Here is a 17,410-nt window from a genome sequence, read left to right as displayed (position 1 = left end):
CTGGCCGACCACTGCGTGTGTCGGAAGTTTTTTAAATTCTGTCGGACTTCAGAAAATACAGCTATATATATACCTGCCAGGTAAGTATGCAATAAAACTTTATTGTATCATAACAATATCATTTCAATTCAATTCGACAGGAAACTGCAGATAACGTGACCACGGCAGGCATGTATTCTCCAAAGGATTCTCCCCTTCACATCAGCTTGATCATCATATGGATTTTGGCCGTTTTCTCTGTGTCAGTCGGAGCATTCTGGTCAGGCAGTGTTCGCCACAGGCTGTAAGTTTTGGCTGTCTTGATCTTAAGATATTGTCTGTATTTTGAATGACACACATATGTGGTACTTAAAAACTGAAGCATTTTATTTTGATGTGAAAAGTTCAAAAGAAATAATCATAAATCTGAAATAGTTTTTATCGTACCGTAAGTTTTGGCTGTTTTATAAGTGTCAGTCAGTTTGGTCTTAAAAAAATATTTTCTATAGTATGAATGACAAATATGCAATACATGTATACAATGGCAGCAGGTCCATTTATGAATGCAATTAATTGCAGCTCTTTTTGCTTTATTACCGGTAGGTACCTCAGCGAGCAGTGCGGTGGTGCAAGTTACGAAAGCCGCGGAGAGCATCTTCAGGAACCTGTTCTGCCCCAGGAGGAGACTTCGATGAACTTGTCTCCAAAGACCATTCTGCTATTTGTTGTTATGATGTGCACCATGTTGCTACTCCTGTACTTCCTCTATGACTACTTAGGTAAGGGGCTACTAATTCAATGTCATGCTCTGAGCAAGGTGAAAGGGAAGCTTTGTGTAGGTCTAGCTTTTACCCTACAGCTTTATAAGTTTAGGGTGTATTTAACAGCCAAGTGGGGTGAAAGCAGTGGGAATAAATTAGAACGAACAATGCCTAGATCCTTGAATTCTGTTTACAGTTGCTTTACAACCCACACTCTAGGCAGTACACCCTAGAGGGCCCTTAACCTAGTAGTAACTGCTTTTGGTAATCCATAAAGTTATGTCTGACTTCTCATTGGACGAGTGGGTTGAGTTCTCGCCTACTGATTTGGTAGCGAGAGTTCGTTCCCCGCTCTTCCAACGTGGAATCAGAGGAGTTTATTTCTGGTGATTTAATGTGGTTTGGATCTCCAGAATAATCTGTAGGTCACGTTGCTAGGTAACCAATTGGTTCCTAGCCACGTAAAAATATCTAATCCTTCGTACCAGCCCTAGGAGAGCTGTTAATCAGCTCAGTGGTATGGTTAAACTAAGACATACTTAACTAACTTAGGTCTCACTTCTGAATGGTGTACTTAATAAATCTCATTAATAAAAAGAATATATATTTTGTGGTCCCTAGTACTAGAAAATGAAAATTAAATGTTTTCTGGTCTATATTATTGAGCAGACATTTTGAATGTTCATTTCTTTGCCTTAAAAGTTGTTGCTAATGTCATTGAAACAGTAAAAGGAAAGTTATATACAGACTGTCATTCTACTATTGTTGAGGATTTTTTTATGAAAGTTGTGGAATGATCCTCTTATTGTTTATTCAGAACACATTAGTAATGTAATTGATATTCTCAGTATGTTTGATTGTCAACATCAATCAAGTTCATCATTCATAAATGGAAAAATGTTTAGACACTTTTTTTTCTGGTATTCTTGTGGATTTTAAGAAGTTTTGAACACCTTTAGTTTGATTGAAATAAGTTTACTTGAAGGTTACCTTAAAAAAGAATTCTGAAGTTTGATTTAAGATTTACAATTACATCTTGTTTTCCTTCCAGTATATATGATCATGGGCATGTTTTGCATTGCATCTGGGGCGGCCATGTTTTCCTGCTTGGAGCCTCTCGTATCGAAGATCCCCTGTGGGTCATGCAGGTACGGAGCCTCTCCTTGTTGTCATCAGTGATTTTTATTCAGTCTTCACTAGTGTGCTGATGATATTGTGATAGTTAACCTGTTTTCACTGATTTACAGTTACATGCAAAGCATAGATTTATAAATGAGGTTGATTGGGAAACACTTGCAAATTATTTTCGTGAAGTTGATACTGTCAGGTACTTTAGCATGGTAACTTGACAGTTTTATTATTATTATTCAGAAGATTAACCCTATTCCTACGCAATAAGCCCACTGGGCCATTGACTTGAAATACAAGTTCCTTAGAATATTATGGTGCTCATTCAAAAGAAGTAAAAGAAGGTAGTAAGAAATACAAAAAGAAGAGAAAAGAAGAGGTCAGTTACCAGACAAGAAGTTATTGAAATTGTAATGACTAATATTTTGTTTCTTTCTGCAGGACACCATACTTCAACATTTACATTGTGAGAGGCACCCTGGAGTTCAGACAGATCTTGTTGTTGATATTCTCCTTTGGTTTGTCCATTACATGGATCGTCATGAGGAAGGAACCCTGGGCATGGATTCTTCAGGATATATTAGGGATAACATTCAGGTACAGCATATGAGTTTTACCTCATAGGGGTCAGTGCCATCAGTGATCCCCACATAGTGCATGTTAGACATTGTGTAAGATACTTGGCAACGTTTCTTCTGTCCCTAGCTGCAATACCTTTCATTCCTCCTATTGTACGTCGCTTCACAGTGTCCTTCTACCATCTTAGTTTCCACCCTCTCCTAATAGTTGTTCCATAGTGCAACTGCAAGGTTTTCCTCCTGTTACACCTTTCAGACCTTATTAATCTCAATTTCCCTTTCATTGCTGAATAACCTCATTAGTCCCAGCGCTTGGCCTTTGGCCGAAATTTTACATTCCACTTCCATTTTAAATGAAAATGAGCCTTATTTCAATAATGTTGATTTAAATCTCAGTTTATATATTGTTCCATATCTGTAGCGTATTAATATGCCCGTGATTTTCCATCTTTTTTTCGGTTAATATTGCAAATTACACTTGAGTAACATTTTAAAAGTTTTGTTCTTCAATACAAGTAGGCTTTATTACATGGAGGCTATATAAATTGCCTTTTACTTTTAAGAAGAGATTTGTTCCTGAGCCATGTAATTTTGAAATGATTACCCATATTATAAAGCATTCTTTGTCACTTATGTTTTTAGGATATTGCTGAATTGCTTTGCTCTATGTATGGCTATTCATTCGTATTCAAATAAGAAAATAAATAGTTTATGAAGAACTTGATAATATAATACTTAATTTTATTTCAGTATCAACGTCTTGAAAGTGATTCGTCTGCCAAGTCTCAAAATCTGTACAATCCTCTTGTGTGGTCTGGTAGTTTACGACATCTTCTTCGTCTTTATTACTCCTCTTATCACAGCCGTAAGTATTCTGTACTTGTGTTTGATGTCTATTATTAAATATTCTATTGTTTACTGATGTAAATGTGATCATAAATCTTTGATTAAGCATAGACAATCTAATTGGTTTTATATGAAATCTCAGTTCAGACTTGTTATTGTTGTTTTGTTAATATTCTGGATATGACAACATATTTTGAATGTCCTGATTCCTCACTGATGAATCATATTTTAATTTCTATCTTGACATGTAAGGCGATTCTTTCCAGATGAATTATATTCAACTTCTATTTTGATATGCAGCAAAGATGTGTTTGTTCAATCTATGTAAAAATCAACTACTGCCAGTAATTTGTATACACTGAATTAATTTTTTTTTTTTGACGTGAAGCTGTCATTTTACCCTTTGTCTTTTGAAGTTTTGAGTAATTTATTATTATCAGATAATATACATTAACTGGTATACTATGTACTTAATAAACAAGTAGAAAAAAATGATGGAAGAAATGAACATATGACTAGGAATATAAATGAATAACTGATTACAAATGTGTTTAGGTAAATAAATGAAGGAACATAAATAATAGATACCTTTATTGGAAGGGAAAATAAAGATAAAAGTAGATGTAAAATAGATATATAAGTAAATAGAAATCCTGCAAATAAGAAAAGAGCACAACATTCAGGACCATTAGGCACAAAGTAACAAATGGCAAACACTGAAGTCTTGCTGTTTTATATGGCTATCAATGTATACAGTATTTTCATCTCGTCTTCCTAATTTATTAACGTAACTTTGGAGGTTCCTGTAATGTTGAAGTAACAATTCTGTACTGTGCTATTAGATTGTCCTTAAGTTTTTAACATTTATTTTTTAACATTTATTTTTTAACCGTTTTCTGTACAATATAGTCAGTCTTTTGTTACTTTTCATTGCTAACTGTAATTTCAGATGTTTTATTAATATTTTGTAAAAATGAAGAAGGGGGTGATCTTCCTATTCCTGATTCTAATCCTTTTACTTTATCTTCAACCCAGTCTTATTTCTGTATTATATCCTAGTTTACAGAATATCTGCTTTTATTTTGTTTGTAGGACGGTAAAAGCATCATGGTCGAAGTTGCCAAAGGAGGCGCAAGCCGTGAGCAGCTGCCCATGGTCCTGAAAGTACCCAACTTCTCCTATTATGAAATTGCTGATATATGTGGCCTCAAGGATAACTACAATCTTCTAGGATTTGGGGACATTTTGATCCCAGGGCTGTTAGTTGCGTTCACCAGCGCTTTCGATCGCCAAGTTGGGACGCCTTGCCATCTTTACTATCTTGTCAATGTCATCGGTGAGTGTTGGACCTTTATGTATTTTATTAGACGAGTACCTTTTCATTTTCTTGTGCTGTTGAGCCACATTTGATTACCTCAGTATCCTGAAGACGTCGAAGCATTCTTGGTTGTTGTTGCCATGATTTGGTAAGTTGTGTATGTCACTTTTTTTATTATGGTCAAAATCTCAGGTGGGCATTTGATCAAATATCTCTATATGCATTTGAAATTGTTATTTTATGATGTTCTACATCATTGCTTGTGTAAGAAGAAAGCTCGTGGCCTAGGTAGAAGGGCACATGTAAGTTATAAAAGGGGGACAAAAGCCCTGTAATTTAGTGAAAAAAAAAAAAAATAACCTGAAAGGAATAGAAGTATGAAAACAGATTTATTGCCAAATTTCAGTGTAGAAAATGGATTGAATATCCATAAGCTTTCTGAAGTGCTGAATGACCTTTGCAGGTCCCAGCGCTTGGGCTATGCCCTAAATTCCATAATCAATAAGCTTTCTGAAGGTTAGTTGATATACTTTAAAGATGACTCATTTTGGAAGTAATACAAAGATATGTATATACACCAGTAAAAGACTTTGACAGGATCGCGAAAACAATCACCGGATTATGTTCAATACAGTACGTATTCTCAGCATTTTTCATATCTGCACGGTACTGTCTTAACCCCATCAGTTGTTATATCATCAGCTTGGTCTTTTTCTATATATGGTGGTATAGGGTGAAAAATGCAGTCATGAAAAATTCATGGAGCTTCATATGGCAATTGAGAATACTTATACGAAATATTTCGTCAAAATTCCTCTTACTTTCGTAGTTACAGGGTAATTAGTAAACATAACTCAATAAGCCTAAAACATTCATCCGTACAAGAAAATGCAATATTTCTTCTGTTATCGTAAATTTTGATAATTATTGTCAAAGAAATTGTGAGAAATGGCATCTGTAGAGATTCCGTGGGTTGCAGAGGGAAGTTCAACCATGATCAGTAGGAGCACAGACTTCAAGTAGACTACACGTTCGAGCTTCACCTCTGACATTCGCTTGCTGTTACATATGCTTATCTATGTTTCGGGAAGAATTTCATCATGCCAATGAGGAAAAGACAAGGAACATCTCGCTAACCTAAAGATGAAGAAAATTCGCTCTAATATGATTACAGAATATCATAATATATGCGATATTAGCGTAGTTAGTGAAGAGAGAGAGGGAGGGTTGCGGAGTAAGTAAACGCGCCCGTCTTGCCTGAAGCACACGTCACACTGTCCCCCAGGCTACGATCTTTGAGCAAAGGTATCTTAATTTATGATAAATAACATAGTTTTGGTTTATTAATACCCAGAAAGGAATATGAAATTCATAATAATCATGATTTATTAACATTTTCTTTGTAAAAAGAGAGTACAACTTCGAATTTCGCCTCTTGACATTCTCTTGCATTTATGGTTGTTTATTTTTGTTTCGGCAAGAATTTCATCATGCCAAAACGGAAAATACTAGGAAAACATCTAGGTAACATTAAGGAGAAGAAAATTCACTGTAATAAGGCGAGTTAGTGAAGAAGAAAGAGAGAGTTGCGTAGGAAGGAGTGCCCCGTCTTGCCTGACGCAGTGCCCCAAGCTACGATATATGAGCAAAGGGATCATCATTTATGACTAAATTATGATAAATAAAATAGTTTTGGTTTATTAATATACAAAAAAAAGAAATATACATTTATAATAATCATTATTTATTAACATTGTCATTATAAAAATACGAAGAAAAACTTTGAACGCCCGTATCTCAAAACTATAGTTATTGACCTTCAAAATCTATCTTCTCACTTAGTTTTAAAGCTATAACATTGTAATTTGGTATATAGCTCAGAAAGACGTTATAGAACAATCAAATGAAGCCCTTTTTTCCAATTTTTGTTTCGTCTTGTTTTATAAATTTTGTTATCCTAATTTATAGGGTTTATTTTTTTTACCATAATGAAAAATTCATATCTAGCAAAAACATGACTTTTAGAAAAAAAACTTATTTGATTGGAGGTCTACATCAGGTCTATATATGGTAGTAATCCCAGGTCTTAATATTAAATATCAAGGGAGGAGATAGAATTTGAAAAATGGTTATTTTAGGGATAAATTGCCCTGGCGTCACAAAACCGAAGGTCAGAGGCAAAAATCATATGCGGTTTGGAGATGTCCCAAGTCACCTTATTAAGTGGTATGAATATCAAAGTCCTGTCCTTAAAGAATGGCATTAGCCAGCCGACCCCCTTAATGCTTTCTGCTGTTTAGCTTCTTAGGCGGATGCTCATAATTGATTGTAATTAATTTATCTTTTCCTATTCTTAAACTGCTCCTAGGTTAATCAGTATCTCTTCACTACCTTTTGCTGCCTCGTCAATTGTTTCTTGCTCTGATTTTTATTTTCCCAATATTTACTTCTCATTTAAGGTCGAAATTTCCTTTCTTCCAGCTTTAGGAGAGTAGAAATCTGATTGTGTGGCTTTGTTAAACTGAATTTGACCAGATGTCTTCATATTTTGATCACAGCCTGTCATCCTATCTCTTTCTATGGAAAATACTTTGGATTTGTCAGGACGTTTAAAAGTCATTTGTCAATATGATTAGCAGTAATTTTTTTCGTCGCATCCTGTTCATATATTTGTCTACGTTCATTGGTTCTTCAGTGTCACCAGACCCAGTCTGTAATATAACAGCTGGGCACTGATTTTTTGGGCATTTAAACTGCAAACGTGGGCAAATATAATATTGATAAGCTTATTTATGAAAATTTAATTTTTGTCAAATTTTTATGAAGAATTTATACTTGTTGTTTTGCCCATGTTATTCCTTATTATGAAATATAGATTTTGTTGCTTGGTGTCAGAAGGTCTATCTCTCGTTTATGTCACACATGTAGGTATCTATTTGCATTTAGATCTAATCTTTCAAATATGTAGCAGTACAGTATTAGAAATCCACATGACAGTCAATAGTTATATACATACATACACACATATACTTATTTTTTCAAATGAACATTTTGTTTTGTGGTAGCTTCATAGCAGAGTCAGCAAACCTTTTGCCATGTCTCATACCATGCGCATACTTGTGAATATGAATAATAATAAAAGCAGACAGTGCATTTATATGCAGTCCTGTGCTTGCTTTCATGCATGATGCAAATCAACCGCCCACGCTCATGCAAACCACTTACATTGAAAACACAAATATCCATTGAAGAGCTTGGAAGGCAAGAGAAGGACCACTGACTCACTCTGCCCAGCATCTGTCGCATACTTTAAAAACTAACAAAATTATCATTGGTAAAATGATGCAATGCTCCATTTTCACTCCTGTGAGTGGTGTGGTGTGCATTTTATCTTGGTTAAACTTTGTCTTCTGTTTATACGTTACTGATTCATTACAATGCATGTCACGTTTTGACTCTGCTGCTAATGTATTCTGGACTCCTTGTCGTAATGACTGTTATTTGGGTTTTATGATTGTTCATCTTGCATGATTTGTGTAATTTGTCGTTGTGACTTAAGCGTGCTGCGCATACTTCTGTTATGCATGTGAATTTTATCCTCTCGTTTATTAATGTGAGCTGCAGGAGTAGATTTTTGTTAAACTTCTGATACATTTGAAAAGTAATTCTATTGCTTTCAGAACATCATAATTTATTTTCTTTATTTTTTGTTTTATCTTTAGTGTGAATGTTTGAAATTTCTAAGAAGTTATTAATAATGTAGCGGTTCGTCAATTGGTGTGTTTTGCATCGAATGGTATCAAAAGATATTACTGTTATATGGCCTAAAATGAAATTCTTGGCCAGATATACATACATATATATAACATAATTGTTAATTAAACTCCTTTACCAGATACACATAAAAAAGTGATACCCACCAAACATCTTTCTCTTGATCCTGTCTTGTTGTAAATTGTGTGAATTGCAGGCTTTCAGGTCATGAACTAATAATTTTGACTCCTGGGAGCGTATTCTTTAAACCTGACTGAGATAGCCCTATGGTTTAAGTAAGTTGTTAGTACATACTAACTTCTGTATTTATATTGTTAAGGCCAGTATTATATAAAATTCCATCACCCCCATTCTCTCTCTCTCTCTCTCTCTCTCTCTCTCTCTCTCTCTCTCTCTCTCTCTCTCTCTCTCTCTCTCTCATCAAAAGCCTTTCTTATCCTCCCCCATCAGTTTGGTGCAATGCCTGGTTGATAAACACCACTCAATCAGTCACATAATCACCCCCACCCAGAATTTTTTGTTGGTATGTATATTCTGCACGAGGCCCTTGTGTTTGTCAGTTTAAACCAAATGATGATACGAACCTTAGTTTACAGCAACATTACGAAGAAGGCCAGCGTTGTTTATTTCTGTTGTATATTGCAAATAACAACATTGAATACTCCCTGGGGTCAGTTTGGCATATACCCACCCCCGCCCGCCCTAGACTTACGGATAATCGTGTGGGCTTTCTGTTTGACAGCTGCAAATATGTATAGCCACAACTTCTCGCTCGTCTAGAAAGGATCCGTTGTGTTTTCTTTAATTTTATTTTTCTAAATTGTACACGCACATACATTCTTATGCACCTACACTTACAGTGTTATACATAGACATACACGCATTTACTAATTACACAAGCTCGTGCATGCCTACAGATATAAGCATAATATGAAATTCTAAACCATTTGATGTACTCGATATTCGGATGTTAGCATTTATGTACAGAATGTATCGTGTAGTTTTGAAAAAAAAAAAATTTCAGTGCCTTTGTCATATTTATTTCGTTTTTTGGTTATATTTAACTTGTGAGTGGCACGTACTTATTTATATACTTTGTGTGAAAGAAATACGTAAATTGTTTTACAGTTCTAAGTATGTATTGGCTCCATTTCACAATGATGAATATGACTGTAAAGGAATTTCGATTAATAATTCATTAAAAAGTATCCATATTACACCGTAGATTTTATATTTTATTTTTTCATATAGACCTTGTTCTAACGTTCTCAAAAGTTCAAGATGCAAGGACATGCCCTAATTTTAGGCTGGTACAGGAACCAGACCGGGAAGTCTGGGGGTCAGCTGCTTGATCACTTAGAGACCATCATCATTCACGGAGTAACGCGATGGATGGGAAATTATTCACCCATCATAGAATAGCGAAGAGGAAACATTATTCACCCATCATAGAATAGCGAAGAGGAAACATTTAAACTTGCGCCATTAGGCTGATAGAAGAATTCAGTCATACTGGGTCTTCGAATTAAGTTGACGAGCAATTTTAGAAATAATTACGGTTGAATATTGCATTAAGGAACGGTAGGAGCTTTAAAGTTATTGAAATTAGGGTTGAAATTGGAAGTTATGTAGTGAGCAAATGCGAAGATAGGTGTAATAGACTTGTCACTAGGTCTATCGAGGAGTCTCTCATTTGGATGATGTATGTATAATGTAGTAGTGTGAGGCATGTGGCGAAGAAGCCTTCTAGATCTTTCGGTATGCGATGTTGAGGATGTTTGAAAGGATGGGTGGGTGGAGTGGAGGTGGAGGAGGAGGAGGAGGGGAAGGAGTTATAGGAGGATTGGGAGAGGTAGGAAGAGAGGTTTGGGACGAGGGTTGAGGGAGGGAACGGGTTGGGGGAGGTTGAGGCGAATGAAAATCTAGTGCTATATCTTAACGACTTCACCATATCCCCACGTCAACCACCCACCTCCGCCCTCACACATACACGCACGCACACACGCGGACCTAATGCACACGCTTATCCTCTCTCTCTCTCTCTCTCTCTCTCTCTCTCTCTCTCTCTCTCTCCTCTCTCTCTCTCTCTCTCTCTCTCTCTCTCTCAGGCGCACGCAAGCAAAACTCCATGTGGTTTATCACGAATGCGATTCGTACTATTTTTTTTTTTTTTTTTTTTAACTTGAATTTCAGTTTTATATCGCGAAATAAATGTATGGCGAAGAAAGCGAGAGTGGTAACAGTGGGAATATATATTAGATATATGCAACGAGAGCTTTCGAAAACCCAGAGTTTTGTAGATAGCATATATTTAAGGTGACGCTATTATTTCTCCACCATTTTAGTGACTCGTGCGAGCATGAGATTTTTAAAGATAGATGTATATTTGGTAATAACCATGGGTCTATTGAATGCTTTGAAAACCATCTTTTGAATGCTTTGTGGAAACCAGTTTTGCATGCGTTGAAAACCAGCGTTCATAACCATCTTTAGATGCTGTTGAAACCAGCTTTCTAAACCATCTCTAGATGCTTTGAAAACCAGTTTTGAACGCTTTGAATCCCAGCTAAAGCAACCTTTGGGAACGCCGTGAGGCTCTCTTAACGAAGACTATATGAGTCTATTGAACGCATTTAAGTGTTTACAAGCAGAGAGAAGATATTCGAGAAGGTAGCTTATTAGGAAATGAAGTATAAGTCTAGTGGGCTATATACTTATTACAAGCACACGGTTAACGAGAGCATAATCTTCCATTCACAGAGGGGTCTGGTTTATGCTGGTCTAGTTATGACTCTCTCTCTCTCTCTCTCTCTCTCTCTCTCTCTCTCTCTCTCTCTCTCTCTCTATACTAGAGCAAGGATTGGCGTTATTGAAGGGGGGGGGGGATGTTGGAAATTATTTTCACTGTGAAAATGTTTTAAAATGTTCCTTAATTTTCGAACGTTCGGAAATGTTGCTAGTACTGTGCGTCCACGAATGTTTCAAAATGTTGCTAGTACTATGCGTCCACGAATGTTTCTAAATGTTGCTAGTACTATGCGTCCACGAATGTTTCAAAATGTTGCTAGTACTATGCGTCCACGAATGTTTCTAAATATTACTAGGATAAATGATTAAACACTTGGAAACGTTAACAAGGAGAACTTAATGTTTTTGAAATGTCAGGAATTGTTAGAAGTAGATAAATCATTCATTGGACTTAGATATATCGGAAAATATTTTGTTAATTTCCCGCTAGATGTGAAATAATCGATGAAATGATACAAAATGGCGTTACACAGCAATGGTCATCCAATAATGCTAAGATACTAATGGTGAAGGAGATATCACCAAATTAAATTTTTCCAAAAGACTGACAATCAATCCGATATTGATTTACAAGAAGTTATGCGTTAGCCTTCAGTTATTTAAAGAAATAATTGTAAAACCGTTATTTATGTATTTATTCGTGTAATTATAGACTTATATGTTTTTTTTTAAACTATATGCACATTTCTTGTACTGGAAATTATATATTTAGTCGAAAGATGGAAACTGTTGCTCACACAGGCGTCAATATAATCTTGGGGATTCAGTGCTTGTTTAAACTCTGGCAGCGAGTAAAATGATACCCCACGATTTTAATTTAATAACATTTCGTGATCCCTATTTTGGACATCGTTGTTTGTTGAAGTGGGTGAATTCCTGACTGAAACATCTTCGTATGTTTGTTTGTGCAAAGTCTTTTTTGTTTGTGTTTGTGTGTGTGTGTGTAAATTTGTTAGATGTGATCGTGGTCCCAAACTACCAAAATATAACTTGACTCCTGGGCTCTGCAGATACAGCCTGGACAGACATAGCTGGCGGTTGGGGAAGGGGGGGGGGGGTGAGGGGGGCCTGGTTTTTGCTCTGCTCGTGAAAATGAGGAAAAATTTTAAGATGGCGTTGTATTTGATTAAGTAAGATCTGAGTTTGAGACCAGTTGTACAGCCATTTATATTATATGTATATATATATATATATATATATATATATATATATACACATATATATATTATATATTATATATATATATATATATATATATTATAAATATATATATATATATATATATATTTTTTAGATTTAGATTTTTTTAGATTTATCTTCCCGCCACTGGCCAGTGGCATAAGGCTGATACAGTTTCTCTCCGATCTGTCTCTATCCCGAGCCATTTCCCTCGCTTCCTCTAAGTTTTGGATTTCATCCTCAAGATCCTGACAATTATGTCTATCCACCTCGTTCTTGGTCTACCCAGCGGTCTTCTTCCTATTTGTACTGCTCTCAGTGCTCTCCTGGGGTCTCTATTCTCTTCCATCCTCTCAACATGTCCAAACCATTTCAGCCTTCCCCTCTTCAACCTGGTACTGACTGGCCTTTGCCTCAGTCTCACCCTGATGTCTTCATTTCTAACATAATCATCCCATTTAATGCCAAGTATTCTTCTCAGCAGCTTCATCTCAAAAGTCATCCAACCTTTTCTCCTCTGTTCTGGTCAGTGCCCAGGTGGACGAGCCATACATCAGGACTGGTAGTACTACTGCATTGAATATTCTCATCTTAGTTCTCAAGCTGATTTCATGCCTCGACCAAACGTTTTTTCTCAGAACCTCAAAAGCTCTTGCTGCTCCTAGTTTTCTTCTTTGTATATCTTCAACTTGCCTCCCGTCTGCTGTTACCACACTTCCCAAGTAAACAAACTTCTCAACTTGCTTGAGTTCCTGTCCTCTGATTGTCATATCCTCCATGTGCACCCAATCATCATCCTTACTCACAACCATGATCTCGCTCTTTCTTTGTGCTGATGTTCAAGCCAAAATTCTGTGTCTCTGTCTCCATCCTCATTACCATACCTACCAGCACCAGCCCACGTATCAGCAACCAACGCAACATCATCAGCAAGTCCAAATCCATAAAAACTTCTCCACCAATACTAGTCCCCTCTGTTTTCATATATATATATATATATATATATATATATATATATATATATATATATATATATATATATATATAAATATATATATATATATATATAGTATATATATATATATATATGTATGTATGTATATATAAAACTTAGGTTATAATTAAGTAATAATACCGCGAAAAGGTGTGAAATAAAAATTCTCTCCTCTCTCTCTCTCTCTCTTTAAAAGAAAGGTAGACAAAATCATTAGAAGGACACTGTGAATGAACAGTAAAACCTGCTCCTACAGATAAGTGAGCACACGATGTCTCCTCTTAGGGTGGACTAATAGGTCTTTGAGACATCCTAATCCTTGTAACTCCTTGCCCAAGGTCTTGAATTTGTCTGTTTTCCAGACGTGTTGACAATCTAGCCCCCGCCACTCAATTTAACACCCGTGTCTACTCGTCTAGTAGAGATATAAGATATGATGCTTACATAAATTGAAGAATGCCGATTATCGCATTGACGTGAATTATTATTTTTTTTTTAATCCTGACGAAAGTCGAGACTTGTATTTGTAAATACTAAGTTGTTGTTGAAGACGATTTCAACGCATGTCAGAGTGCTGGAGACAAGGTGTGGAAATGTCTCCATCACAAGTGCGTGAGGGAGATTTGTCCAGAATAAGTTGGTGAAGTTAGTGGTCGTTGGAGATGATTTTAGCTTACGTCAGACCGCTGGAGAAGAGTTTGAGATGTCAGCATCTCAACTGTTGGAGAAGTTCAGATTTGTTGGGGATGATTGTAGCGTACTTCAGAGTGATGGGGATAAGGTAGAGATCTCTGCATCTCAAGTGTTGGAGAAGTTCAAAATTGTTGGAGGCTATTTTATCGTACGTCTGAATGGTGGAGAAAAGTTGGAGATGTCTCCATCACAAGTGTTGGAGAAGTTGAAAAAAAGCATAGGAATTATAAATTAGAATAAAACTATTTTGATTCCAAGACTTGAAGCACACGAAAGGATTTGTGGTAGGAAGGAATAGTTTGTTCTTTATTTAGACTTGAGAATGAAAAAAAAAAAAAAAAAAATTAGATATTTAGGTGAACTTCGAGAAAAAAATTTTTTAAACGTATTTAAATGTAGTTTGAGAATTAAAAAATAGATATTTAAATGTATTTTTGAGAAATAAAAAAAAATATTTAAAGGTAGTTTTCAGAAATAGAAAATTAGATATTTACATGTAGTTTGAGAATAAAAAAATATATGTTTAAAATGTAGTTTAAGAATAAAAAATTTAGATATTTAAATGTATTTTGAGAAATGAAAGATTAGATATTTAAATGTAGTTTGAGAATAAAAAAAAAATTAGATATTTAAGTGTAGTTTGCGAAATAAGAAAAAATATATTTAAATGTAGTTTGAGAATAAAAAAAATATATGTAAATGTAGTTTGAGAATAAAAAATTTAGATATTTAAATGTAGTTTTGAGAAATGAAAAAATGAAATATTTTAATGCAGTTTTGAGAAATGAAAAATTAGATATTTAAATGTAGTTTGAGGATAAAAAAAATTAGATATTTAAATGTAGTTTTGAGAGAGAAAAATTTAGATATTTAATTAGATATTTAAATGTAGTTTGAGAATAAAAAAAATCAGATATTTAGATGTAGTTTGAGGATAAAAAAATTAGATATTTAAATGTAGTTTGAGAGTAAAAACATTAGATATTTAAATGGTGCCGAAATTAAAATTCGTTGATTTTAGTCTTGAGTGAGTGGCCACTGGAAGAAGTTATGTAGCAACCATTATTAAATGAGGCGATGAATAAGGTTCAACCAATTAGATGAGATGATTAGAAATATTGTTCAACCAAAAAATTATAACGATGGGGAATATTATTGACCAAAGTCCTAGTTTAAGGTTTCGACAGCATCAAGCTTATGGGATTTCAATGTATTCTGAACGTTCAGTCGTTTCATATAGAGGAATAAGTGATGTGTAAGTCTCTCTCTCTCTCTCTCTCTCTGTCCAAAGCTAAATTCTTGTATATACCACAATAAATTCAAAAGGTTATTCTCTCTCACTCTCTCTCTTTCTCTCTCTCTCTCTCTCTCTCTCTCTCTCTCATGAAAAGATTCATTCCTCTTCATTTTCCCCTTCGTCATCTCCTCCCCCCTTCTCCTCATCATTTATCATCATCATCCTCCACGTCCCCCTCTTGGCGTTTTAATCTGATTAATTACCATCTCTATTTCCCTTCATTTATCGACTTTATTTTCCGCTCCTTTTTTCATCACCGTCTTGATTAGTACGAGACGGCAGCCCTTGGGAACTCCAAGGATATGTGTGTGAGTGTGTGAAGTCGCTCTACAAAGTGGAGATCTTCTCTAGACTCTTTTAGAGAGTCTAGGAGGAGTGGGTTGGTGTTGGCGTTGGCTGTGGGGTGAGCCTTTGCGTGGGTGGGTGGGGGAGGGGTAGGGGTTAGGGTGGTTGCTTGCTGCTGCTGTTTCATAATGATGGTGTTTCATTGAGATGCTGTTTGTTTCACAATGTTGTAATGGAGGGTACAAATACCCATGCAGAATTGCTGTTCTGTCTGTTGTTTTGTAGCCTGCTGTTATAGAATGCTGTGAGGAAAAGTCTTGAGAATTGTTAAAAGTTGATGTTTGGTGTGCTGCATGTTATTTATTTATTTATTTATTTATTTATTAATTTTTTGTAGAGTATATTTCGTTTTATGCTATGCAATTGAAGTTCCGGTTGGATGGTTATAATAAGGTTTTCGTTTCTTTAGTTTGATTTTTCTAGATAAAATTTTGGTTGATTTAGTTTGAATTGTGGTTATAAGGTTTTCCTTTATTTAGGCGCATTTTTAAAGTTTTAGTTATGAAAATTAGAATGCTGAAGAATATTTGATAAGATGGTTTCAAGTGTTCTGTTTATTTTTTTTATTCTAAGGATTTATGTGTGCATATCTATTTACTTTGTAAATATAAATGCACATATAAGACCATATTCAAGAGATTGTATAATTTTAATAAGTGGTATGTTACAGCTAATAACCCCCCCCCCCTCTCTCTCTCTCTCCTCTCTCTCTCTCTCTCTCTCTCTCTCTCTCTCTCTCTCTCTCTCTCTCTCTCTTGACAATGTCTGAGTAAAGACGAAAGCGCTTGGATTTCTGACTATCATTTTCCTGTGGAATTCGCTTATATATATATATATATATATATATATATATATATATATATATACAAAATCATCTGGATAATCAGAAAAAGTGAATTAAGGACTGTAGCACTTTTCACTTTACCTGGAAACTTTAACACAAACTTATGGTGAGTGAAATATAGCACTTATGTTACCAGAGAAATATCTTATATTCACTTTTAAGAAAGATCATTCGATATCCTCTGTGTAACCTTAACAAATTCTGGATAAGAACTTGGTAATGTGCTCATCACGTGGTGCACTGTAGGCATTACTTCAAGTACTCCTGATTAGCTGTTGATAAGCCAGTCACAGGGGTGGAAACTCTACGTCTTTCAAAAGTATCCCTCAGGAGAGGTGGGACATAGATCCTACCCATGTGAACTCTCTCGAGAGAGACTGAGATTTTCCAGTCCTGTGATGGGCTTATCAACAGCCAATCAGGAGCGTCGTAAGGGACTGGCCTAGACGTCAAATGCACGGGTGATGTGAATCTACTATAACAATTAATTCATAGTGCAACTGAGGAATTTTTCCTCCTGTGACACCTGTCTAGCCATCTTTTCTCTCAATTTCACTTTACACAGACAAACACACATACACACAATCTTCTCTCCGTAGGACCGGAGAATCGTGTTTGCTAAATAGCTGAATACCTTGCTGCTTTCAGACGTCAGGATTACGCAGAGATATATGATTCAGACTTTGACGAGTTCTTGATTGTAAAAGGCAGCTAGAAACCACATGGGTGGCGTACTGTATGCACTTTTAAGGTCGATATTGTACTTTGATTCGTACATTAAAAGGGAAAGTCGAAAACTGGTCGCTTCCTTTATACAAAAAAATAATAATGATACTAATGACAATTTTAAGGCTAAGTTGAGGAAC

The 17,410-nt window shown here is 35.5% G+C and overlaps 1 protein-coding gene across 8 annotated transcripts in view; it reads left to right on the top strand.

The window, feature by feature from the left end:
• The window catches only part of LOC135227106 (signal peptide peptidase-like 2B), a 77,182-nt gene that overhangs the window by 24,675 nt on the left and 35,097 nt on the right, over nt 1-17,410 (top strand). For all 8 annotated transcript variants that reach the window (XM_064267027.1, XM_064266994.1, XM_064266986.1 and 5 more), the window contains 6 exons: nt 141-283; nt 583-758; nt 1,792-1,888; nt 2,310-2,465; nt 3,197-3,311; nt 4,385-4,628. In XM_064267027.1, the coding sequence (XP_064123097.1) occupies nt 141-283; nt 583-758; nt 1,792-1,888; nt 2,310-2,465; nt 3,197-3,311; nt 4,385-4,628 (931 nt within the window). The remainder of the gene's footprint in view (nt 1-140; nt 284-582; nt 759-1,791; nt 1,889-2,309; nt 2,466-3,196; nt 3,312-4,384; nt 4,629-17,410) is intronic.

This window comes from Macrobrachium nipponense, chromosome 20 (assembly GCF_015104395.2).
Source record: "Macrobrachium nipponense isolate FS-2020 chromosome 20, ASM1510439v2, whole genome shotgun sequence".
NCBI lineage: Eukaryota > Metazoa > Arthropoda > Malacostraca > Decapoda > Palaemonidae > Macrobrachium > Macrobrachium nipponense.
This window is presented reverse-complemented; position numbering and strand designations above follow the sequence as displayed.